At 45.6% G+C, this 25,485-nt stretch overlaps 1 protein-coding gene across 1 annotated transcript in view; it reads left to right on the forward strand.

The window, feature by feature from the left end:
- LOC135525000 (FERM domain-containing protein 4A-like) overlaps positions 1–25,048 on the forward strand; it is a 147,392-nt gene extending 122,344 nt beyond the window's left edge. Inside the window, exons 13-25 of the mRNA XM_064952794.1 lie at positions 220–362; positions 600–741; positions 3,054–3,187; positions 3,331–3,453; positions 8,446–8,677; positions 8,905–8,961; positions 9,079–9,316; positions 9,462–9,623; positions 10,364–10,708; positions 10,815–11,015; positions 11,680–11,750; positions 16,825–16,924; positions 19,213–25,048. Coding sequence (XP_064808866.1) covers positions 220–362; positions 600–741; positions 3,054–3,187; positions 3,331–3,453; positions 8,446–8,677; positions 8,905–8,961; positions 9,079–9,316; positions 9,462–9,623; positions 10,364–10,708; positions 10,815–11,015; positions 11,680–11,750; positions 16,825–16,924; positions 19,213–19,315 — 2,051 coding nt within the window. The 3' untranslated portion in view covers positions 19,316–25,048. The remainder of the gene's footprint in view (positions 1–219; positions 363–599; positions 742–3,053; positions 3,188–3,330; positions 3,454–8,445; positions 8,678–8,904; positions 8,962–9,078; positions 9,317–9,461; positions 9,624–10,363; positions 10,709–10,814; positions 11,016–11,679; positions 11,751–16,824; positions 16,925–19,212) is intronic.
- Positions 25,049–25,485: the final 437 nt, after the last annotated feature.

Consider the following 25,485-nt stretch of genomic DNA (forward strand, 5'->3'; position numbering starts at 1 on the left):
GTAGAGTAAATCATGTCATGAGAGACAACGTGCGCTATGATAAACATCACTACTAGACATACTCTCTCTTTCTAGAATAAGTGTGTTCAAGGATGCCTTGCGTCTGGCCATGCTATAGGTCGCTGTGTTGCATGTATACCTGTGTTCGTGTTATTTCATTTAATGTGTGTGTGTGTGTTTATTCAGTGTGTATAAGGAGGCCTTGTGTCCGTCTCTACTGTAGGGCGTCGGTGACCAGAAGGACGTTTGGCCACAGTGGTATAGCTGTCCACACCTGGTACGCCTGCCCTGCTCTCATTAAGTCTATCTGGGCCATGGCCATCAGTCAACACCAGTTCTACCTGGACCGCAAGCAGAGCAAGGTAACACATAGAATCACTGTGAGGCTCTAGAATAACCGTGCGGTTCTAGAATGAGTATGGGGTTCTGGAATGCGTGTGAGGTTCTAGAATAACTGTGGGATTGTAGAATGCGTGTGAGATTCTAGAATAACTGTGGGGTTCTAGAAGGACTGAGGATCTAGAATGTGAGTGGAGTTCATAACCAAATCAGTAGCAACAAGCAGACATGGGGTATTATGTCTGATTATGTTTGTCCAGTCTAAGATCCATGCGGCTCGTAGTCTCAGTGAGATAGCCATCGACCTGACAGAGACTGGCACTCTGAAGACATCTAAACTGGCCAACATGGGCAGCAAGGGCAAGATCATCAGCGGCAGCTCTGGCAGTCTGCTCTCCTCAGGTAAGCCTCTCTGTGTGTGGCTGTGTTTGCATGTGTGTCTGTGGCCAACAGTACCCTTGTCCTACTCTCACTCCGCCCAATAATGTGGAGGCGCCTGCCTTTAAATGTAGTGTGGTAGAGGAGAGAGGGAAGAGAGGACTGTAAGGGGAGAAAAGAGGGATGTGAGTGTTAATGTGGTTAGAGAGAGATCTGAGAGAGGAGTCAGTGGTAACTCACCCCTCCACCCCCCTATCTAGGCCAGGGGTCTGTGGGAACAGAGTTAGAGAGGGCAGGGCTGTGAATCAACCTTTAAACTTCAGGACAGAAACCCATTATGCTGTTAGCCTCATGTTTTCCCAAGGCTGTTTCCACCAACATGGTGGAAGTGTGAAAGACACACGAAAGCTCAAATAATGTTTGTACTAAAAACTCTACTAGTTTTGAGTGAGGGAGCAAAGGTCGATGCACATATGCTGCCAACTGTGTGTGTGTGCAGTGTCAGCTATTTCCAGACACCGCTGACAACTTATGAAATCAATTACTGTGTTTAGAAGGAGTAGTCTCTACAACACAGTTCATCTTTTTCCTCTCTAATGTCCTGTTTGATATCTATCTTCAGCTCTTGTCCTAGTTCTCTTTGTATTTGCCTCTCTCTTTCTCCCTGACGTTGTATCTCAGCTATCTCCATATACCCCCTTCTCTCTCTCACCCTCCACATTCAGTGTTTATATCTCTCTCTCACCCTCCGACAGAGACTACCTCTAATACACACACTCACTCACATATTCCTACAAGGCCACACAGTGTCTTCTCACTTTCAACATCGTCCCCTCAGAGCAGTGTGTGTGTGTGTGTGTGTGTGTGTGTGTGTGTGTGTGTTAATCTAATGACACGCTGCCTCGCAACAGAATGATGTCACTGATATGTCACTGTCACTGATATGAGTAGTGCTGTTATGTTAATGTGTCTCCGTCACTTTCTCTCTACCGTTTTCGGCAGTGTAGACATTCTGGATCAATCTATCAACAGTACAGGGGGTGTATATAAGTCCTACACAGTAAGATTATAGTGCACATGACCTGGACTAACCTGTACCCCCGCACATTGACTCGGTACGGGAAACCCCTGTATATAGCCTCGTTATTGTTATGTAATCCTATTGTGTCACTTGTTATTTTTTACATTAGTTTATTTAGCAAATATTTTCTTAACCCTATTTCTTGAACTTCATTGTCGGTTAAGTAAGTGAGCATCTCACGGTAAGGTCTATCTATACCTGTTGTATTCGGCGCATGGGACAAATACAATTTGATTTGATAGTAAGCTTGTTTCTTACAGTTTTCTACACTCTGGTCCATGTTCCGTGTTTTAAGAGTATCTGTTATCTGTGTGTGTGTTCTGACTGTATATCTGCTCTGTGTGTGTGTTCTGACTGTATCTCTGCTCTGTGTGTGTGTTCTGACTGTATCTCTGCTCTGTGTGTGTGTTCTGACTGTATCTCTGCTCTGTGTGTGTGTTCTGACTGTATCTCTGCTCTGTGTGTGTGTTCTGACTGTATCTCTGCTCTGTGTGTGTGTTCTGACTGTATCTCTGCTCTGTGTGTGTGTTCTGACTGTATCTCTGCTCTGTGTGTGTGTTCTGACTGCATCTCTGCTCTGTGTGTGTGTTCTGACTGCATCTCTGCTCTGTGTGTGTGTTCTGACTGCATCTCTGCTCTGTGTGTGTGTTCTGACTGTATCTCTGCTCTGTGTGTGTGTTCTGACTGTATCTCTGCTCTGTGTGTGTGTTCTGACTGTATCTCTGCTCTGTGTGTGTGTTCTGACTGCATCTCTGCTCTGTGTGTGTGTTCTGACTGTATCTCTGCTCTGTGTGTGTGTTCTGACTGTATCTCTGCTCTGTGTGTGTGTTCTGACTGCATCTCTGCTCTGTGTGTGTGTTCTGACTGTATCTCTGCTCTGTGTGTGTGTTCTGACTGTATCTCTGCTCTGTGTGTGTGTTCTGACTGTATCTCTGCTCTGTGTGTGTGTTCTGACTGCATCTCTGCTCTGTGTGTGTGTTCTGACTGTATCTCTGCTCTGTGTGTGTGTTCTGACTGTATCTCTGCTCTGTGTGTGTGTTCTGACTGCATCTCTGCTCTGTGTGTGTGTTCTGACTGTATCTCTGCTCTGTGTGTGTGTTCTGACTGTATCTCTGCTCTGTGTGTGTGTTCTGACTGTATCTCTGCTCTGTGTGTGTGTTCTGACTGCATCTCTGCTCTGTGTGTGTGTTCTGACTGTATCTCTGCTCTGTGTGTGTGTTCTGACTGTATCTCTGCTCTGTGTGTGTCTGTGTAGGTTCCCAGGAGTCGGACAGTTCTCAGACAGCTAAGAAAGACATGCTGGCAGCCCTGAGGGCCAGACAGGAGGCTCTGGAGGAGACTCTCAAACAAAGACTAGAGGAACTCAAGAACATCTGTATCAGAGAGGCGGTAAGACACGTGCACAAACACACATACATACCAACTTCAATGAGTAATGATCAATTAAATGTATTCCTCTCTCCTGCTTCTCTCTCTCTCTCCCTCTCACCCTTTCTGTCTCTCACATTCTTTGTCTCTCCGTCTCTCTCTAGGAATTGACAGGGAAGCTGCCTAAGGAGTATCCATTGGATCCAGGGGAGGAGCCTCCGACGGTCAGAAGGAAGATTGGCACTGCCTTCAAGCTGGACGAACACAAGATCCAGCCGAAGGGAGAGGTCAGAGAAATCTCTCAAACCATAGCTGCCTGCCCCTTTAACATCCTGCAGAAAGGAGAGATCAGAGAAATCTCTCAAATCATAGCTGCCCCTTTATCATCCTGCCGAAAGGAGAGGTCAGAGAAATCTCTCATACTGTAACTCCCCCTTTAAGATCCTGCCTGAAGGAGAGGTCAGAGAGACATCTCAAACCGTACCTGCCCCTTTAAGATCCTGCCTAACAGAGAGGTCAGAGAAACATCTCAAACTGTAACTGCCCCTTTAAGATCCTGCCTAAAGGAGAGGTCAGAGAAATCTCTCATACTGTAACTCCCCCTTTAAGATCCTGCTTAAAGGAGAGGTCAGAGAAATCTCTCATACTGTAACTCCCCCTTTAAGATCCTGCTTAAAGGAGAGGTCAGAGAAATCTCTCATAACTGTAACGGTCTTTAAGATCCTTTAAAGGAATAGAGAGGTCAGAGAAATCTCTCATACTGTAACTCCCCCTTTAAGATCCTGCCTAAAGGAGAGGTCAGAGAAATCTCTCATACTGTAACTCCCCCTTTAAGATCCTGCTTAAAGGAGAGGTCAGAGAAACATCTCAAACCTTAACTGCCCATTTAAGATCCTGCTTAAAGGAGAGGTCAGAGAAACATCTCAAACCGTAACTGCCCCTTTAAGATCCTGCTTAAAGGAGAGGTCAGAGAAACATCTCAAACCATAACTGCCCCTTTAAGATCCTGCTTAAAGGAGAGGTCAGAGAAACATCTCAAACCGTAACTGCCCCTTTAAGATCCTGCCTAACGGAGAGGTCAGAGAAACATCTCAAACCGTAACTGCCCCTTTAAGATCCTGCTTAAAGGAGAGGTCAGAGAAACATCTCAAACCGTAACTGCCCCTTTAAGATCCTGCTTAAAGGAGAGGTCAGAGAAACATCTCAAACCATAACTGCCCCTTTAAGATCCTGCTTAAAGGAGAGGTCAGAGAAACATCTCAAACCGTAACTGCCCCTTTAAGATCCTGCCTAACGGAGAGGTCAGAGAAACATCTCAAACCATAACTGCCCCTTTAAGATCCTGCTTAAAGGAGAGGTCAGAGAAACATCTCAAACCGTAACTGCCCGTTTAAGATCCTGCCTAACGGAGAGGTCAGAGAAACATCTCAAACCATAACTGCCCCTTTAAGATCCTGCTTAAAGGAGAGGTCAGAGAAACATCTCAAACCGTAACTGCCCCTTTAAGATCCTGCCTAACAGAGAGGTCAGAGAAACATCTCAAACCGTAACTGCCCCTTTAAGATCCTGGCTAACGGAGAGGTCAGAGAAACATCTCAAACCGTAACTGCCCCTTTAAGATCCTGCCAAAGGAGAGGTCAGAGATCCTGCCAAAAGGAGAGGTCAGAGAAACATCTCAAACCGTAACTGCCCCTTTAAGATCCTGCCAAAAGGAGAGGTCAGAGAAACATCTCAAACCGTAACTGCCCCTTTAAGATCCTGCCAAAAGGAGAGGTCAGAGAAACATCTCAAACCGTAACTGCCCCTTTAAGATCCTGCCAAAAGGAGAGGTCAGAGAAACATCTCAAACCGTAACTGCCCCTTTAAGATCCTGCCTAACGGAGAGTCCTAAGTCCACATCTGATCCAACCGTTTCCAGTGGTTCCATTCAGTTCTAGCTAATTGGAGGAGTTCTGGTTGGCTCCCAGTGTAGATAAACGTCCTCATGAACATGGGGTTATTTAAAGCTGCAATATGTAACTTTTTGGGTGACCCGACCAAATTCACATAGAAATTTGAGTTATTGATCTGTCATTCTCTTTGAAAGCAAGTCTAAAAAGTGGTAAATCTGTTCGTTGTGTGCTATTTCTATGCTTCCCGTTCTTAAGTTTTTACTTTTCGTTTTGTACACCAGCTTCATATATTTATGGAAAATATATTTCACAGTGGTTTAGAAGGTACAGTAATTCTCTACATTATATACTTGCATGTTTTGAGACATAAACTGAAATTACTATTAGAATTTTAGCAACCAGGAAATGGAGGAGCGATATCTGCATAATGCATCTTTATCTATATGGTTTATCTTCATCTATATGGTTAGACTTGGGGATGGAGAATTGATCTTAAATCATTGGTTGAAACAGAAGAGTAACTGGGGCAGTGGCCAAGCCAGCACTTTGAAAAGTTTGGGATCTGCTTTGAAATTGGTTTGAAGTCATCCTCAATCCCTCTTTCTCTCTCTTCTTCTCTTCTTCTATTGCTGAATCTGTCTGTCTGTTCTTCTATTTTGTGCCTCAGTAGATTTTCCACTGCTTCAGGGCTGACTAAAAATAGCTTGTCTGCTCCGTAACACAGGAAGTGGTGATAGTGGGAGAAAAAGAAAGTGTGTGTGTGTGTGTGTGTGTGTGTGTGTGTGTGTGTGTGTGTGTGTGTGTGTGTGTGTGTGTGTGTGTGTGTGTGTGTGTGTGTGTGTGTGTGTGTGTGTGTGTGTGTGTGTGTGTGTGTGTGTGTGTGTGTGTGTGTGTGTGTGTGTGTGTGCATACGCGTGTCTTGGATTGTATGCATTGAAACGAATCCAAGGTCACAGCATTATGAAACCGCGAGGCTAGCAGGAAGATGTCTCAGGTTTTACACTAGTCAAACCTTGTTACCTCAGAACACACACACACAGAGGTTATTCTGGCAGGTGGGGATGTAGAGATTGTTTAGTGAAAGGGATTCCTCCAGGCTGAGGTAGTCTTGTTGACCTGTGTGTGTTAAACAAGCCTAGTGTATTTACGTCTTTATCTTTGGGAGCTGTGATCATATTGTTCTGTTGTGTTTTTCTGAACCCCTGCCCTGGACATAAGGTCACCCACACATGGACCATACATACACAGGGATGGGTGTTATGGTAGGGGGATGTGTGTGTTGTATGCATCCATGCATAGAGCCGTGTGAAAGCCAGTTGAAAAGCTTTCTGTCTGAAATAGTTACTGTTTTCTGTCTGTTCACTAGTCTCGCCTCACTAGTCCCTGTAGAACATACAGAAACTAAGTCCTAATGGTTCCCATGTGATGAAACACTGTTGCTGTTGAGTCATGATCTGCTCTCTGCTGTTATTGAGTTGTGTGTTATGGGTAAGGGGCTGTGTGTTATGGGTAAGGGGCTGTGTGTTATGGGTAAGGGGATGTGTGTTATGGTTAGGAGGCCGTGTGTTATGGTTAGGAGGCTGTGTGTTATGGTTAGGGGCTGTGTGTTATGGGTAGGGGGCTGAGTGTTATGGTTAGGGGGATATGTGTTATGGTTAGGGGGCTGTGTGTTATGGTTAGGGGCTGTGTGTTATGGGTAAGGGGCTGTGTGTTATGGTTAGGGGCTGTGTGTTTTGGTTAGGGGCTGTGTGTTATGGGTAAGGGGCTGTGTGTTATGGGTAAGGGGCTGTGTGTTATGGTTAGGGGCTGTGTGTTTTGGTTAGGGGCTGTGTGTTATGGTTAGGGGGCTGTGAGTTATGGTTAGGGGGCTGTGTGTTATGGTTAGGGGGCTGTGTGTTTTGGTTAGGGGGCTGTGTGTTATGGGTAAGGGGCTGTGTGTTATAGGTAAGAAGCTGTGTGTTATGGGTAAGGGGCTGTGTGTTATGGGTAGGGGGCTGTGTGTTATGGTTAGGGGGATGTGTGTTATGGTTAAGGGGCTGTGTGTTATGGGTAGGGGGCTGTGTGTTGTGGGTAAGGGGCTGTGTGTTATGGGTAGGGGGCTGGTTTGTTCTGGGTAAGGGGCTGTGTGTTATGGGTAAGGGGCTGTGTGTTATGGGTAGGGGGCTGTGTGTTTTGGTTAGGGGGCTGTGTGTTATGGGTAAGGATCTGTGTGTTATGGGTAAGGGGCTGTGTGTTATGGGTAGGGGGCTGTGTGTTATGGGTAAGGGGGTTATGGGGGGCTGGTTTGTTATGGGTAAGGGGCTGTGGGTAGGGGGCTGTGTGTTATGGTTAGGGGGATGTGTGTTATGGTTAAGGGGCTGTGTGTTATGGGTAGGGGGCTGTGTGTTATGGGTAAGGGGCTGTGTGTTATGGGTAAGGGGCTGTGTGTTATGGGTAGGGGGCTGTGTGTTATGGGTAAGGGGCTGTGTGTTATGGGTAAGGGGCTGTGTGTTATGGGTAAGGGGCTGTGTGTTATGGGTAGGGGCTGTGTGTTATGGGTAAGGGGCTGTGTGTTATGGGTAGGGGGCTGGTTTGTTATGAGTAAGGGGCTGTGTGTTATGGGTAGGGGGCTGTGTGTTATGGTTAAGGGGCTGTGTGTTATGGGTAGGGGGCTGTGTGTTGTGGGTAAGGGGCTGTGTGTTGTGGGTAGGGGGCTGTGTGTTATGGGTAGGGGGCTGTGTGTTATGGGTAGGGGGCTGTGTGTTATGGGTAAGGGGCGGTGTGTTATGGGTATGGGGCTGTGTGTTATGGGTAAGGGGCTGTGTGTTATGGGTAAGGGGCTGTGTGTTATGGGTAAGGGGCTGTGTGTTATGGGCAGGGGGCTGTGTGTTATGGGTAGGGGGCAGTGTGTTATGGGTAGGGGCTGTGTGTTATGGGTAGGGGGCAGTGTGTTATGGGTAGGGGCTGTGTGTTATGGGTAGGGGGCTGTGTGTTATGGGTAGGGGTACTTGGGGGGCGACCATGGGGTCTAATAGGAGATAGTGAGGAGGAGGGCGGTGGGGGGGGGGTGATTTTTGGGAGGACTGGGGTCTGAGGAAGCTAGCCAAGGCTGGGCGAGGTATGGAGGTGAGTGGGAGATTTAGGGGGAGTTGGGGGTGTTTTAGGGATTCTCATGGGAGGCAAGGCAGGGCTGGGAAAGTGTGGGGGAGGAAGGAAGATAGATGGTTTCCTCATTGTGTTTGTACTGGCCTGGGAACATGCTTTAAGTTACTGGTGGATGTGAGTGACTCATGTCTGAGTATGTGTGTCTGAGTGTGTGTGTCATCACACTCACTGTGTGAGTGTGTTTGTTTGTGTGTGCATGTGTCACACTTCCTAACCCTTGTGTGTGTCTCTCTCTCTCACCAGGAGGAGGAGCTAGAGCGTCTAGAGAGGGAGTTTGCCATCCAATCCCAGATCACAGAGGCTGCGAGGCGTCTGGCCAGCGATCCGCACGTGAGCAGTAAGAAGCTGAAAAAACAGAGGAAGACGTCGTACCTGAACGCGCTGAAGAAACTCCAGGAGATAGAAAACGCCATCAACGAACACCGTGTCCGCTCTGGGAAGAAACCCACACAACGCGCTTCGCTTATCATAGAGGGTGAGACTACACACATGCTGAGAGAATCGCTTATAAGAACCACATCGCGTAATAAAGAGGGTGAGACCAGGCACACACACAATCACAAATTCACATTCACAAACACACACTCACATACACACACAGACACATGGCAAGAAGTGCTCATGAACATGAATTGAAACACACCTACTTCACCTTCACTAATGCCATAGTGAAGTGTTTTCCTCTGTTCTTCTCTCCCACAGAGGCCAACATGGGCTCAGAGGACAGCTCTCTGTCTGACGCTCTGGTCCTAGACGACGGTATGTTTCTCTCTCTTTTGGCACTAAAATACATGTAAAAGTTCATCAGCGTCTTTCTAAATGGGACTAATCAGTGATCCATCAATCTAACCGACCCCCATCTATCTCCTCTATCAGATGACCCCCAGATGACAGGGACCCCCACCTTCTCTCCGGCAGCGTCTCCCCATAAGGGCCTCCCTCCCCGGCCTCCCTCCCACAGCCGGCCCCCTCCCCCCCAGTCTCTAGATGGCCTCAGCCACCTGCACTACGCCCGCTCCGAATACGACAAGTCCCCCATCAAACCCAAGATGTGGAGCGAGTCCTCGCTGGACGAACCCTATGAGAGGGTCAAGAAACGCTCTTCACACTCCAAGTGAGAGGTCAACTCTGTTGCCATGACGATACATCTATACTGGGCTCATGGAGCATGTGATAGTTGGTTGAATGTTAGTATAATGATTAGAGGCTAGCAACAGTAATGTTAAGGTTTTCTAAAGGCTCTGTCTCTCCCTGTCCAGTCACAGGCGGTTACCCGGCACTGGTAGTTGTGCAGAGGCAGGAGGCAGTAACTCTCTGCAGAGTAGCCCCATCAGGAGTGTTCCTCACTGGAGCTCCCAGTCCAGCATGCCCTCCACCCCCGACCTGAGGACCAGGACCCCTCACTACGTACACTCCACCAGGTAACTGACAGATAACCTCAAAATAACCTTCAGAAAAGTACCGCGCTATGGTCACCTCACTAGGTCAAAGTCACAACCATACTGTAACATCTCTCTCCATCTTTCCCTCACTCTCTGCATCTCTCCCCCTCACTCTCTGCATCTCTCCCCCTCACTCTCTGCATCTCTCCCCCTCACTCTCTGCATCTCTCCCCCTCACTCTCTGCATCTCTCGCTCTCTGCATCTCTCATCTCTGCATCTCTCGCCCTCACTCTCTGCATCTCTCCCCCTCACTCTCTGCATCTCTCCCCCTCACTCTCTGCATCTCTCCCCCTCACTCTCTGCATCTCTCCCCCTCACTCTCTCCATCTCTCCCCCTCACTCTCTCCATCTCTCCCCCTCACTCTCTCCATCTCTCCCCCTCACTCTCTGCATCTCTCCCCCTCACTCTCTGCATCTCTCCCCCTCACTCTCTGCATCTCTCCCCCTCACTCTCTGCATCTCTCCCCCTCACTCTCTCCATCTCTCCCCCTCACTCTCTCCATCTCTCCCCCTCACTCTCTCCATCTCTCGTCCTCACTCTCTGCATCTCTCCCCCTCACTCTCTGCATCTCTCCCCCTCACTCTCTCCATCTCTCCCCCTCACTCTCTCCATCTCTCCCCCTCACTCTCTCCATCTCTCCCCCTCACTCTCTCCATCTCTCGTCCTCACTCTCTCCATCTCTCGTCCTCACTCTCTGCATCTCTCTCCCTCCACCAGGTCTGTGGACATCAGTCCCACCCATCTGCACAGTCTGGTTCAGCACTTTAGGAACCGCAGCTCCAGCCTGGAATCTCAGGGCAAGCTGCTGGCCTCCGACCCCGACACACACACTCACACACACACCCTGGGAGCCCCTGGCAGCCCAGACATCTTCCTGGCCCCGGGGACTCGCAGCTCCAATGGCTCTGACCCATTGGACGACTGTTCGTCCTGTACCTCCCAGAGCAGCTCAGAACACTACTACCCTGGGGTAGCTCCAGGCTCCAACCCAAACTACTCCACCCTAGGAGAGGACTCCCCTTCCAAAGCCAGGCAGAGACAGAGACAGAGACAGAGGCACAGGTTAGTACAGCAGAGGTGGGAGTGTCCAGAGGCTGACTTTAGGCTTGTTTAGCAGAGGATTTGTTTCTATGTTTAATATGTATGTTAACCTCCTCTCTCTCTCCAGGTCTGCAGGTCACCTTGGTTCCTCTAACTCTGGCTCCATGCCCAACCTTGCAGCCAAGAATGGTTCAGGGTGCGGTGGTACGGGGGTGGCAGGGACTGGGTCAGGGCAGCATGGGGTGTACCTCCAGCCCTCGTCCCAGCCAGAGCCAGCCCCTCGTCGTGCGGACTCCCCCTGGGTACCAGATGAGGATTACCAAGCAGTGTAGTCACCCCTCCAACACGTACGCAAGGCACGCTGGGACTTGGAGGGCAGCCCCAGGGATCCCAGGTGGTGGTGCTTATGTTCTAAGCCTGGTAGGGAGAGTTTTGACCAGGAGATATATACAGTGCCACTTTACACATTTCAGGCTTCAAACATAAAGATATAAAAAGGCCCAAGTTCAAAACCATTTATTGGATATTTCCTTTTTAGCAAATCCTGAAAAACACAGCCGGGGGCTTGCTGCGATTACAGCTGAGACTCTCAGTTTTGGGGACTGACATTTTTTCCCAGGAGTGAGGGGATGGAGGCATTTGTGAACAGCAGTTTTCAGTTCTTTCCACAGATTCTCGATTGGATTCAGGTCCTTTGACTTGGCCATTCTAACACCTGGATATGTTTATTTTTGAACCATTCCATTGTAGATTTTCTTTATGTTTTGGATCATTGTCTTGTTGGAAGACAAATCCCTCACAGGGCAGACTTTTCTTCCAGAATGGTCCTGATTTGGGGGAGGAGCAGGGATGCTGCCACCACCATGTTTGACAGTGGGGATGGTTTCAGATGAGTTGAAGTGTTGTTGTAGTTCCAGCGCTTCTTCCACGGGCAGTGTAAATGGAGAAATGGGAGTCACTTCCGGCTCCAACACTGATTGTTGTCCGGACAGCGGCTCGCTGCAAGGCACGCTGGGACTTGGACGAGGGAGCAGGGTGGGGACACTCGCCAAGGGATCACCAGGTGGGTGACAACACACACACACGTAGACACGTCATTTAGGTCAAAGCATTAGGATCCTATGAAAGTATTCGGCCCCCTTGAAGTTTGCTGCACTGAAACATAAAGAAAATTAGCAGTTTTTGAGTTTTGATTGGATTGTATTGATCATCATTAGTCATTTAGGTCAACATTGGATCATTCAGAGATCCTCACTGAACTTCTGGAGAGAGTTTGCTGCACTGAAAGTAAAGGGGCTGAATAATTTTGCACGCCCAATTTTTCAGTTTTTGATTTGTTAAAAAAGTTTGAAATATCCAATAAATGTTGTTCCACTTCATGATTGTGTCCCACTTGTTGTTGATTCTTCACAAAAAATACAGTTTTATATCTTTATGTTTGAAGCCCGAAATGTGGCAAAAGGTCGCAAAGTTCAAGGGGGCAGAATACTTTCGCAAGGCACTGTATAACACACACACACAGTTGAAGACGAAAGTTTACATACACTTAGCTTAAAGTCATTAAATCTCATTTTTCAACCACTCCACAAATTTCTTGTTAACAAACTATAGTTTTGGCAAGTCGGTTAGGACATCTACTTTGTGCAAGACACAAGTAATTTTCCCAACAATTACAGACAGATTATTTAACTTATTAATCACTGTATCACAATTCTTTAAACAGCTTGGTAAATTCCAGAAAATTATGTCATGGCTTTAGAAGCTTCTGATAGGCTAATTGACATAATTTGAGTTAATTGGAGGTGTACCTGTGGATGTATTTTAAGGCCTACCTTCAAACTCAGTGCCTCTTTGCTTGACATCATGGGTAAATTAAAAGAAATCAGCCAAGACCTCAGGAAAAGAATCGTAGACCTCCTTAAGTCTGGTTAATCCTTGGGAGCAATTTCCAATCGCTTGAAGGTACCACGTTCACCTGTACAAACAATTGTATGCAAGTGTAAACACCATGGGACCACGCAGCCGTCATACCGCTCAGGAAGGAGACGCATTCTGTCTCCCAGAGATGAACGTACTGTGGTGTGAAAAGTGCAAATCAATCCCAGAACAACAGCAAAGGACCTTGTGAATATGCTGTAGGAAACAGGTACATAAGTATCTATATCCACAGTAAAACGAGTCCTATATCGACATAACCTGAAAGGCAGCTCAGCAAGGAAGAAGCCACTGCTCCAAAACCGCCATAAAAAGCAAACTAGGGTTTGCAACTGCACATGGGGACAAAGATCATACTTTTTGGAGAAATGTCCTCTGGTCTGATGAAACAAAAATAGAACTGTTTGGCCATAATGACCATCCTTATGTTTGGAGGAAAAAGGGAGAGGCTTGCAAGCCAAAGAACACCATCCCAACCGTGAATCACGGGGTTGGCAGCATCATGTTGTGGGGGTGCTTTGCTGCAGGAGGGACTGGAGCACTTCACAAAATAGATGGCATCATAAGTTAGGAAAATTATGTAGATATATTGAAGCAAATCTCAAGACATCAATCAGGAAGTTGAAGCTTGGTCGCAAATGGGTCTTCCAAATGGACAGTGACCCCAAGCATACTTCCAAAGTTGTGGCAAAATGGCTTAAGGACAACAAAGTCAAGGTATTGGAGTGGCCATCACAAAGCCCCGACCTCAATCCTATAGAACGTTTGTGGACAGAACTAAAAAAGCATATGTGAGCAAGGAGGCCTACAAACCTGACTCAGTTACACCAGCACTGTCAGGAAGAATGGGCCAAAATTCACACAAATTATTGTTGGAAGCTTGTGGAAGGCTCCCCAAAACGTTTGACACAAGTTAAACAATTTCAAGTTAATGCTACCAAATACTAATTGAATGTATGTAAACTTCTGACCTCACTGGTAATGTGATGAAAGAAATAAAAGCTGAAATAAATCTCATTCTCTACTATTATTCTGACATTTCACATTCTTAAAACAAAGTGGTGATCCTAACTGACCTAAGACAGGGAATTTGTACTAGGATTAAATGTCAGGAATTGTGAAAAACTGAGTTCAAATGTATTTGGCTAAGGTGAATGTAAACTTCCGACAACTGTATATACACACTACCGTTCAAAAGTCACTTAGAAATGTCCTTGTTTTTGAAAGAAAAGCACTTTTTTATTTCATTAAATAACATCAAATTGATCAGAAATACAGAGTCGACACTGTTAATGTTGTAAATGACTATTGTAGCTGGACACCGCTGATTTTTTTAATGGAATATCTACATAGGCGTACAGAGGCCCATTATCAGTAACCATCACTCCTGTGTTCCAATGGCACATTGTGTAGGCTAATCCAAGTTTATCATTTTAAAAGGCTAATTGATCATTAGAAAACTATTTTGCAATTATGTTAGCACAGCTAAAAACTGTTGTTCTGCTGAAAGAAGCAAATAAACTGGCCTTTACAAATCAAATCAAATGTATTTATATAGCCCTTCGTACATCAGCTGATATCTCAAAGTGCTGTACAGAAACCCAGCCTAAAACCCCAAACAGCAAGCAATGCAGGTGTAGAAGCACGGTGGCTAGGAAAAACTCCCTAGAGAGGAACCAGGCTATGTGGGGTGGCCAGTCCTCTTCTGGCTGTGCCGGGTGGAGATTGTAACAGAACATGGCCAAGATGTTCAAATGTTCATAAATGACCAGCATGGTCAAATAATAATAATCACAGGCAGAACAGTTGAAACTGGAGCAGCAGCACGGCCAGGTGGACTGGGGACAGCAAGGAGTCATCATGTCAGGTAGTCCTGAAGCATGGTCCTAGGGCTCAGTTTCTCCGAGAGAGAGAAAGAAAGAGAGAATTAGAGAGAGCATACTTAAATTCACACAGGACACCGGATAGGACAGGAGAAGTACTCCAGATATAACAAACTGACCCTCGCCCCCCGACACATAAACTACTACAGCATAAATACTGGAGGCTGAGACAGGAGTGGTCAGGAGACACTGTGGCTCCATCCGAGGACACCCCCGGACAGGGCCAAACAGGAAGGATATAACCCCACCCACTTTGCCAAAGCACAGCCCCCACACCACTAGAGGGATATCTTCAACCACCAACTTACCATCCTGAGACAAGGCCGAGTATAGTATATACAAAGTTCTCCGCCACGGCACAACCCAAGGGGGGGAGCCAACCCAGACAGGAAGATCACATCAGTGACTCAACCCACTCAAGTGACGCACCCCTCCTAGGGCGGTATGAAAGAGCCCTAGTAAGCCAGTGACTTAGCCCCTGTAATAGGGTTAGAGGCAGAGAATCTCAGTGGAAAGAGGGGAAACGGCCAGGCAGAGACAGCAAGGGCGGTTCGTTGCTCCAGAGCCTTTCCGTTCACCTTCACACTCCTGGGCCAGACTACACTCAATCATATGACCCACTGAAGAGTTGAGTCTTCAGTAAAGACTTAAAGTTTGAGACCGAATTTGCGTCTCTCACATGGGTAGGCAGACCATTCCATAAAAATGGGGCTCTATAGGAGAAAGCCCTGCCTCCAGCTGTTTGCTTAGAAATTCTAGGGACAATTAGGAGGGATCTGCATCTTGTGACCGTAGCGTACGTGTAGGTATGTAAATCAGCCCTTGCCTTGACAGGACGCCAGTGTAGGGAGGCTAGCACTGGAGTAATATGATCAAATTGTTTGGTTCTAGTCAGGATTCTAGCAGCCGTATTTAGCACTAACTGAAGTTTATTTAGTGCTTTATCAAGGTAGCCGGAAAGTAGAGCATTGCAATAGTCTAATCTAGAAGTGACAAAAGCATGGATAAATGTTTCTGCATCATTTTTGGAAAGAAAGTTTCTGATTTTTGCAATGTTACGTAGATGGAAAAAAGCTGTCCTTGAAACAGTCTTGATATGTTCTTCAAAAGAGAGATCAGGGTCCAGACTAACGCCGAGGTCCTTCACAGTTTTATTTGAGACGACTGTACATCCATTAAGATTAATTGTCAGATTCAACAGAAGATCTCTTCGTTTCTTGGGACCTAGAACAAGCATCTCTGTTTTGTCCGAGTTTAAAAGTAGAACGTTTGCAGCCATCCACTTCCTTATGTCTGAAACACATGCTTCGAGCGAGGTCAATTTTGGGGCTTCACCAAAAAAACAAACACTAGTTGAGTATCTGGAGCATCAGCATTTGTGGGTTTGATTACAGACTCAAAATGGCCAGAAACAAAGCACTTTCTTCTGAAACTCATCAGCCTTTTCTTGTTCTGAGAAATGAAAGCTATTCCATGCGAGAAATTGCCAAGAAACTTAAGATCTCGTACAAAGCTGTGTACTACTCCCTTCACAGAACTGCACAAACTGGTTCAAACCATAATAAAAAGAGGAGTGGGAGACCCCGGTGCACAACTGAGCAAGAGGACAAATACATTAGAGTGTCTAGTTTGAGAAACAGATGCCTCACAAGTCCTCAACTGGCAGCTTCATTAAATAGTACCCACAATATATCAGTCTCAACGTCAACAGTGAAGTGGCGATTCTGGGATTCTGGCCTTCTAGGCAGAGTTCCTCCGTCCTCTGTCTGTGGCCAGTCTTGAGATATGGCTTTTTCTTTGCAACTCTGCCTAGAAGGACAGCATCCCGGAGTCGCCTCTTCACTGTTGACGTTGAGACTGGTGTTTTGCGGGTATTATTTGATGAAGCTGCCAGTTGAGGACTTGTGATGCATCTGTTTCTCAAACTAGACAAACTTTTGAACAGTAGTGTATATACTTTACAGAATAGTTAGTTCATGAAAGAACATTGGGAAGGCTGAAGTTTAGCAGAGTGTGTGTGAATGAGTGTAAAGCGATCCCTGAACCAAATGGAGCTCGTTAGTCATGTTAGTCACAGTGGGGCATAGCTGGGATAACACAGCCCTTGACCACCTATTGACGTGTGTGTGTGTGTGTGTGTGTGTGTGTGTGTGTGTGTGTGTGTGTGTGTGTGTGTGTGTGTGTGTGTGTGTGTGTGTGTGTGTGTGTGTGTGTGTGTGTGTGTGTGTGTGTGTGTGTGTGTGTGTGTGTAACTGTGTGTAACTGTGTGTAACTGTGTGTATAACTGTGTGTATAACTGTGTGTCTCTCTGTACATCAGCATCCCCTCACAGCCCGAGGAGTGGGACTCCCTCTAGTGAACAGGCCGCAACACCCACGCCCCCCTGCAGCCCACAACACATCCTCAACTGGCAGAGCGGGTACGACACACACATGCACGCACATGACAGACACACAGACAAACAGCACACACACACATGCACACACCAATACATCATTTGCAGAGCGATATATTAACTGTTTGGGGTTAAAGACCAGGCACTCAGGATCCTAATCCTATTTGACATTTAATCCTGGGTTAAAGGCTTTGGCTCCTGTATTGCAATTCACAGGACAAAATCTGCATCCTCACAAAACATCTTCAGCATCTACGCTTCTCTTACAACCTCTATAACCTCTGCCTTACCAACCCCTAACCTTTTTCCTTCTGCAGCACGGTACTCTGTCTAGCTACTGATCACACGGCTGTCTTGTCTTCCTAAAGGACTAACTGATTTGTTAACTTTCCTCTCTTTCACTCCTCTCTATTTTTCCTTCTCATTCCATCCCTCTTTGTCTTTCTCCCTCTCTCCCTCTCCTCCTGTACTAACCTCTCTGCTGTCTGTCTGTCTGTCTGTCTGTCTGTCTGTCTGTCTGTCTGTCTGTCTGTCTGTCTGTCTGTCTGTCTGTCTGTCTGTCTTTCCTGGTTTAGCGGTACAGCAGACAGCTCTCCTACTGAAGACGTGTGTCAGTCTCCCACTCAGCCCAGCTCTGACGCATAGAGGTACTGTCTGTCTGCCAGGACTCTCCCAGAACACAGACCTAGAAATACAACAAATATACCAGATAACTACAGAACAACAATAAAGAACCATAGACCATAGAAACAACCCATACTGTCGGTCAGGACACTCCTAGACTTCCTGGACATAGAAACACACCCAATAGAATAAATCCTGGCACCTAGAACAGAGACATAGAAACAGAAACTCAAATAGATCAGGGGCATAGAAATAGATCCCCTTGACTATATATGTAGAAACAAAACCTGAACTAGATCAAAGGTGTAGAAATAGAATCTGTTTTCTATATTCTTAGTTTTGTACCAAATGCTGAGTTGAATAGGCTCTTCCCGTTTCTAATCCTTTCTAATAGCAAGTTTGGGAATGGTGTCTGTTCTATCTGCTCTGTTTCTATGACTGTAACTGGACTCTGCATGTCTACGGTGCGTGGCTGCTCTCTAAAGCAGGCCTTCAGACTCATCTTTATCGGCTGGCCTACCCTTCCTCCTAGACTTTGATTGATGCTTTTATGATATGGTTATACGTATATTTGCTTTCGTAAAACAAAAACTATTTTATGAGATTATTCTTGTAGAATTAAAAGCGCTTCACAGATGTAATGTATTATTATTATTACTACAGTAAATCCTAACCCTCACTCTGTACTCTATTACCACTCTGTACTCTATTACCCCTCTGTACTCTATTACCCCTCTGTACTCTATTACCAATTACCACTCTGTACTCTATTACCAGCCCTAATTGAACTTGAACTTAGTCAACTCAATAGCGTTTCTCACTGTTGACTTCTCCCAGGCGTGTGATCTCATTCAGTCCCCCTCAAAGATTGTTAAGCAGTAGCCACATGGAGTATCCAAAATAATACCAGTTCATTCATTCTAAATCCACAAAGGGGAGTGAACGATTGGACACTGCGGGTAGCGAGCGTAGAAACAGAAATGCAGAAATGCGCTCTCGTCACCTACTCTAGTACACTAACAGGACGTGTGCCTTGCCATAGAGACAGCAATATAGGAGGAGTGATTGGCCAGTTTGAAATGAGGCCTGAAAAGAGGGAAAGGCCTTATGGATTGTACACATTGTTTTCACAAAAGCTTTAGATCTAGACAAAGACAGTCACCATCAGAGCAATGAGACCAAAACGACACAAACCAATCAAGTTCATTGATCATAACGATTTGTTACCGTCCTTGTTTCAGACCTTCCCCTACATCAATCTTGTGTCTGGTTACTTCAAGAAAGTAGTTTGGACAGACATCAAATATTATTTAGTCAAACGAAAGGTTTCGTAATATCACAAAAATTCCAAAGTAAATTCCCAAGAAGAGATTTCAGATCTTGGATTTATTTTTCTAATTGGGTGGGGCAGATTACTTCATTGTGGATTAAGTCTCTGAAGAAGTTTGTTTTTGATGATGTCACCTCGTTGGAGAGAATAGGAGCAGCGGATATTTATCAAACTGTCATGATGCAATATCAAACTGTCACGACGAAGAAGTGACCAACAGTTTTACTAAGCGAAGAAAACAATAACTTCTGTAGATTTTGTGGAAGCAGAAGCATAAGCCATCAGTCCTCCAGTATTTCCATAATTAAAAATGGTATTCTCTCTCTCTTTCTCTCTCTCTCACTCTCTCTGTCTGCAGGTCATTCAATGATAGTTGTTTTCTCAGCAGTCCTCTGTGTTCAGAGCTGGCAGATGTCCAGTGGTACGGACACGACAAGGCCAAACCTGGAACCCTGGTCTGACCTACTGACCACCACCTAACACCTACTGACCCTTACTGACCCTCAACACTGACCTTCCACCAACCTCTCCTCTAGCCCTGACTAGACTGGCCTCATCATGGACAGGAAACCCTCCTCCATCCCTCCCTTTATCCATATTTCCCTTTATCATTTTATGTGCATATCAAGTTTGGTTGAGCTGGTGTTTATAGGAAGGACATGCCCAACTGGGCAGGACTATTGCTGTGGAACAGCCAAACAGAACTGCTAAATGATCGTGAACTCTGACCTTTAATCCCTGACCCTGCTTCAGTCTGAGCCCCAGGGAGACCAGGAGTGGGAAAGGGGGGAGGGTAAGAGCACACACACACACACACAACCCCCTGCCCAGACTACACGGCCCTCAGGCCCTGACTTATATCTACCCCTGACCCCAGTGTGATGCCAGCCAATCAGAGGATACCTGCAAGATGAAATGTGTTTTGGCTCAAATTCTGGGCCTGTGTGTGTACGCTGGATCTGCTAGGTTAATTTCATTGTTGAAGTCTTTGTTTATGTCTCTGTATCGTTTTGTACAAAAAAATGAAAATATTGCTTGGGAGAGACTCAATTACTTTTTCACCCTTTAGGAAAATTGCAGAGCAGATTATTGAAGAATTCTAGATTATCTGAAAGACAAACGTACAAACATTCCCAACAATTATAATCCCAATCCCAAATATCTATCCCACAACCAAAGATCCAGCTTACTGACCAATGGCACCAGTCCACACTGGGAACACTGGTTTATCATACTGGAAGCTACACCCCACATACTGGGAGTTTTCAGAGGAACGGAAAGACTGGTCAATTCTACTGGGATCCTGCTGGGAGTTCTGAGCACATCTATTGGGATGTCAGTCATCTGGATTGGGGGTGTACAACAGCCAGCCAGACTGATCAACTAGTCTCTGATACTGGAACTATCCACACTGCTACTGAGCAGTGAGCTCCTGGACTTGGATGTTTTGCCACTATGCTGGGGAACTGTGCTTAGCTGTACTGGGAGATTATGGGCGAACTGGGGGTCCTGCACAGCCAGACCACAAACAGACAGGGACAGACGGGGGGCCCTGCACAGCCAGATCAGGGACAGAATGGGGGCCCTGCTCAGCCAGACCAGAGACAGACAGGGATGGACTGGGGGCCCTGCACAGCCAGACCAGAGACAGACAGGGACGGAATGGGGGCCCTACACAGCCAGACCAGAGACAGACAGGGACGGAATGGGGGCCCTGCTCATCCAGACCAGAGACAGACAGGGACGGAATGGGGGCCCTGCTCAGCCAGACCAGAGACAGACAGGGACGGAATGGGGGCCCTGCTCAGCCAGACCAGAGACAGACAGGGACCGACTGGGGGCCACAGACACTTCTTCAGGGTTTGGGTCCTGGAGAGCCAGAATATGCTAGGAATCTCTTGCTAAAAAGCTAATGTCTTGAGTTTGGGTGAAACTGTAGCAATGTGTGTAGTAGTTTTGGGTTGAATTGGAATTAAGAACACATGTAGTTTTGTGGGTTTATTTCCAAACATATCTGCAGGGTTTCAGTGGTCTATTTCATCTGGCTCCTCCCCTTCATTTGACTTTCTGGTGAGAGGTGAAAGCTAATTGGATGTTTAGGGCTGTGTGGAGCTGTCAATCACACAGTTGTAGCGAAGGGCACACCCCTCCCTCACAGTCGAGCTGTGCATATTATGAGATTGGTGAGATATTAAACACTTCTCCATGCGTTGTGACATCATATACCTGACTGTCGGTGCAGTCCTATGTTAAAAACGGGATGTAACCCATGTTTAAGGACCAGTCTGTCTGTGTCACGTCAATCTGTCAGTCTGTCTGTCTGTCCAACCCCAAGATTGGGCATCGTCTCAGACACCAGTGTAGTATATTTGCCGGTTAATATTTAGACAAAGCTTGAGACCTGTAAACTCCAGAGGGTCCTCATTTGTACAGGTCATTATCTCAGGCTATACTCTCTCTGCCTAACATCTATCAACCGGTCAGAACACACACACATCTTGTGTGTGGATTCACACACACACACACATTCTTTTCTCAGTGGTGCCATCTATGTCTGTACTCTGACCCAGCACTGAAAACCAGGGGCGCTACTTTCACTGGGGGCGGGGGGGACACATTCTGAAATTGCATTTTTGTCACCCCCAGTTTTAACATTGGAATGTGATACAAAACTAGGCAACGGTGTGCTTTAGGACCATGTGGACGCCTTCGAGTAGTCGGGTAGGCTGTTTGGAATGTTAATAATAATAATAATATGTCCCCCCAACTTCTTAAACCAAAGTCGCGCCCCTGCTGAAAACAGCCGCTCACTAAAACTACAAACCATATAACTACAAATCCCACAGGGCCCAGTTCCTAGTCTAGCAGAGGAAGTGTCTGCTGTATAGCGATCCTGCTTCCCAGAGCCAAATGAACAGCAGGAAGAGGTCTATACACCAATCAGAGAGATGTCAAGTTAAGTATTCAATCTAAGTTTTGATACCAGAGCACAACATACACAGTTAAATACAATATATGAAAACTATGGGCTCCCGAGTGGCACGGCGGTCTAAGACACTGCATCTCAGTGCAAGAGGCATCGCTACAGTCCCTCATTCGAATCCAGGCTGTATCACATCCGGCCATGATCGGGAGTCCGATAGTGGTGGAGCACAATTGGCCGAGGTAGGCCGTCATTGTAAATAAGAATTTGTTCTTAACTGAATTGCCTAGTTGTTTTATATATAAACTATAGGCCTATAATATACAGAAGCAGTTTTCATCTAGTTCTCCTCCTGACGTTTTGATACATATAAGGGGATTAAGAGCATCTGCATAACAACACATTCATGATGTAAGAGTAAATCCAGACTTTATATAAAAAAGTAACACACACACATATAGTATAGAAATAATGTCACACCAGAACCAAACAGGGTGTTTATATTATTGTGCTTCTATTACTACACTGAACAAAAATATAAATACAACATGTAAAGTGTTGGTCCCTTGTTTCATGAGCTGAAATAAAAGATCCCAGAAATGTTCCATAAAAAGCTTATTTCTCTCAAATGTTGTGCACAAATTTGTTTACATCCCTTTTTCGGGAGAATTTCTCCTTTGGCAAGGTAATCCATCCACCTGACATGTGTGGCATATCAAGAAGCTGATTAAACAGCATTATCATTACACAGGTGCTGGGGACAATAAAAGGCCACTCTAAAATGTGTAATTTTGTCACACAACACAATGCCACAGATGTCTCAAGTTTTGAGGGAGCGTTCAATTGGCATGCTGAATGCAGGAATGTTAATTTCTCTACGATAAGCCACTTCCAACGTTGTTTTAGAGAATTTGGCGGCACGTCCAACTGGCCTCACAACCGCAGACCACGTGTATGGCGTCTTGTGGGAAAGCAGTTTGCTGATTTCATTATTGTGAACAGAGGGCACCATGGGGGCGGTGGGATTATGGTATGGGAAGGCATAAACTACGGACAACGATCACAATTGCATTTTATCAATGGTAATTTGAATGCACAGAGATCCAGTGACGAGATCCTGAGGCCCATTGTCGTGCCATTCATCCGCCGCCATCACCTCATGTTTCAGCATGACAATGAACGGCCCAATGTGGCACAGATCTGTACACAATTCCTGGAAGCTGAATATGTTCCAGTTCTTCCATGGCCTGCCTACTCACCAAATATGTCACCCATTGAGAATGTTTGGGATGTGCTGGATCAACGTGGATCAGAGTGTTCCAGTTCCCTCCAATATCCAGCATAACCGCGCACCCATTGAAGAGGAGTGGCACGACATTCAAAGGCCACAGTCAACAGCCTGATCAACTCTATGCAAAGGAGATGTGTTGCGCTGCATGTGGCAAATGCTGGTCACACCAGATACTGACTGGTTTTCTGATCCATGCCCATACCTTTTTTTTAAGGTGTCTGTGACCAACAAATGCACATCTGTATTCCCAGTCATGTGAAATGAAAAGATTATGACCTAGTGCATTTATTTAAAAAGCTCATTTCATGATATGAACTGTAAGTCAGTAAAAAAAAAAAAAATGTTGCATGTTGCATTTATAGTTTTGTTCAGTATAGATGATGTCATCAATTAACTCTGAACTTTGACATTGGTTTAGTAAGTGAGGCCATCACCGTATCCCACGGTAACAGGTCTGTGACACAGCGAGAACTTATAGCCATACCCCTGAACCCCTACATTTCATTTATAGATTCCATACACCTCTTGCTTACGTAGACCGACACATAGACCAACTCTTGTTATAAGCAAATTCTAAAACAAGTATTTTAAAGCACACCTTATGGTTTTGTACTGGGGAAAAGAAACCTTTGACTAACATTGTTGTAATGCTGTATGTGGACAGTCCTTATTGTGTGTACAAAAACCCAAACAAAACAATTAATTGCGGACTCTCAAGCACATGTTTGCCTGTGCTTTGTACAGGGTTTATATCCTCCATTGAATCTTTAAAAAACACAAATATAAAAAATGGTTTAAAGGTTGCACAAAAATCTTACCCTGTCAGATTAGTTGAACTTGTACCATGCAGCAAGTTGGAACTGAAATTCCTTCTGTTTGTAGGAGTTTTACAGCCCCCTCCCCAACCCTGCCTCAGGTGTTCTGGTAAAATGCTGTGTTTGACCTCTCCTGTAGTTCACCTACTTAGAATCACTGGGGAACTGCATTCTGCCATCAGCTATGCTATGCTATGCTAAGGCTTGTTAGCCTGTCCATTCCCCCTGAATGAGCCACCTCTGCTAGCTCACACCATACTATGCATGCTCTGTGGTTCCCGAAACAAACAAAAATGAACAAATAAACCCAAAACATGAGCAGTCCATGTGTTAAGACCATCCCTCTCCCCTCACCTTTTCCTCCTAAACAGAGAATAATTTCTGTATCCATGACAACACCCAGTTTGACATTTACATTACATTTAAGTCATTTAGCAGACGCTCTTATCCAGAGCGACTTACAAATTGGTGAATTCACCTGACTCCTAACCCCTGTGGTAATCTCTGACCTCTGAGCCCAATGTGACGCTGTGTGTTGTATCCTCTTCTATAGCCCCCCCTTCGACCATACTATGTGTACCCCTTACGCCAATACTGTCTGTACTCCATAGAAGCATAAAACATTTTTATAGTTAAAGAAGATTAAACTAACTATTTTATCAACCTCTTTCCTGAACATGCTGTATGGAGGGGCACTGTAAGCCTACGTGGAGTTTTTAACATTGTTTAACCTTGTTTCCAAGTTCTAACATAGTAAGAATCCTTTCAGGTGCTACATGATGACCAGTTACTGCTTTGTCACATAGGATATAGACTCTGCTCATTGTTGTCAATAGTTTTAATACCAGTTGTGCAGAATGGAAACCGTTCCTTTAAGCGCCAGTTCAGTAAGACACCACTCCACCAGACCATAGAGCATGTAACATGATTTGATTTGTTCTCTTCAACGTTAACCTGACAAAAAGGTGTTGTAGGAAAAAAACTATGTGGAATTCACACAAAAAAAGACAGAATTCAACAGTTAATTTATTATTTTTTCTATTAAGAATTTGTATAGTAACTGTACATTTTTCTAAATGGTGTTGTTGGCAACTGATGATGAAATGTCCAGATGAGAAGACTTGGTGGTTATTGAGATTAGGAAAATAAATTATTGCTGAATGTTCTCAAGATGGCGTCCTCCTGTCTCTTCTTCTCTGTGTAGTCAATCAATCAATCAAATCATCCGATGTCACAAAGTGCTGTACAGAATCACAGCCTAAAACCCCAAACAGCAAGCAATGCGGATGTAGAAGCATACTATGTGTACCCCCTACGCCCATACTGTCTGTACTCCATAGAAACATAAAACATTTTTATAGTTAAAGAAGATTAAGTCTGTTGTGTTTTTCTAAAGCTTTAGGAGCAGCGTGTCTCTCTCACATCTCCATAGCCCAAAGTGGCATCCTTACCTTTATCCTGCTATGTTAACTTTGGATTAATGGATGTAAGTACCTGGCTGGCCTCGTCTTTCATCCAATAGCATAACGATTCTGCTTGCACTGACCGATGGGTCGGTTGAGGGACGAGCATCCGCGTAGGCGTGACCACCTATCTGAAGAC

Source organism: Oncorhynchus masou, chromosome 31 (assembly GCF_036934945.1).
Source record: "Oncorhynchus masou masou isolate Uvic2021 chromosome 31, UVic_Omas_1.1, whole genome shotgun sequence".
Taxonomy (NCBI): Eukaryota; Metazoa; Chordata; class Actinopteri; order Salmoniformes; family Salmonidae; genus Oncorhynchus; species Oncorhynchus masou.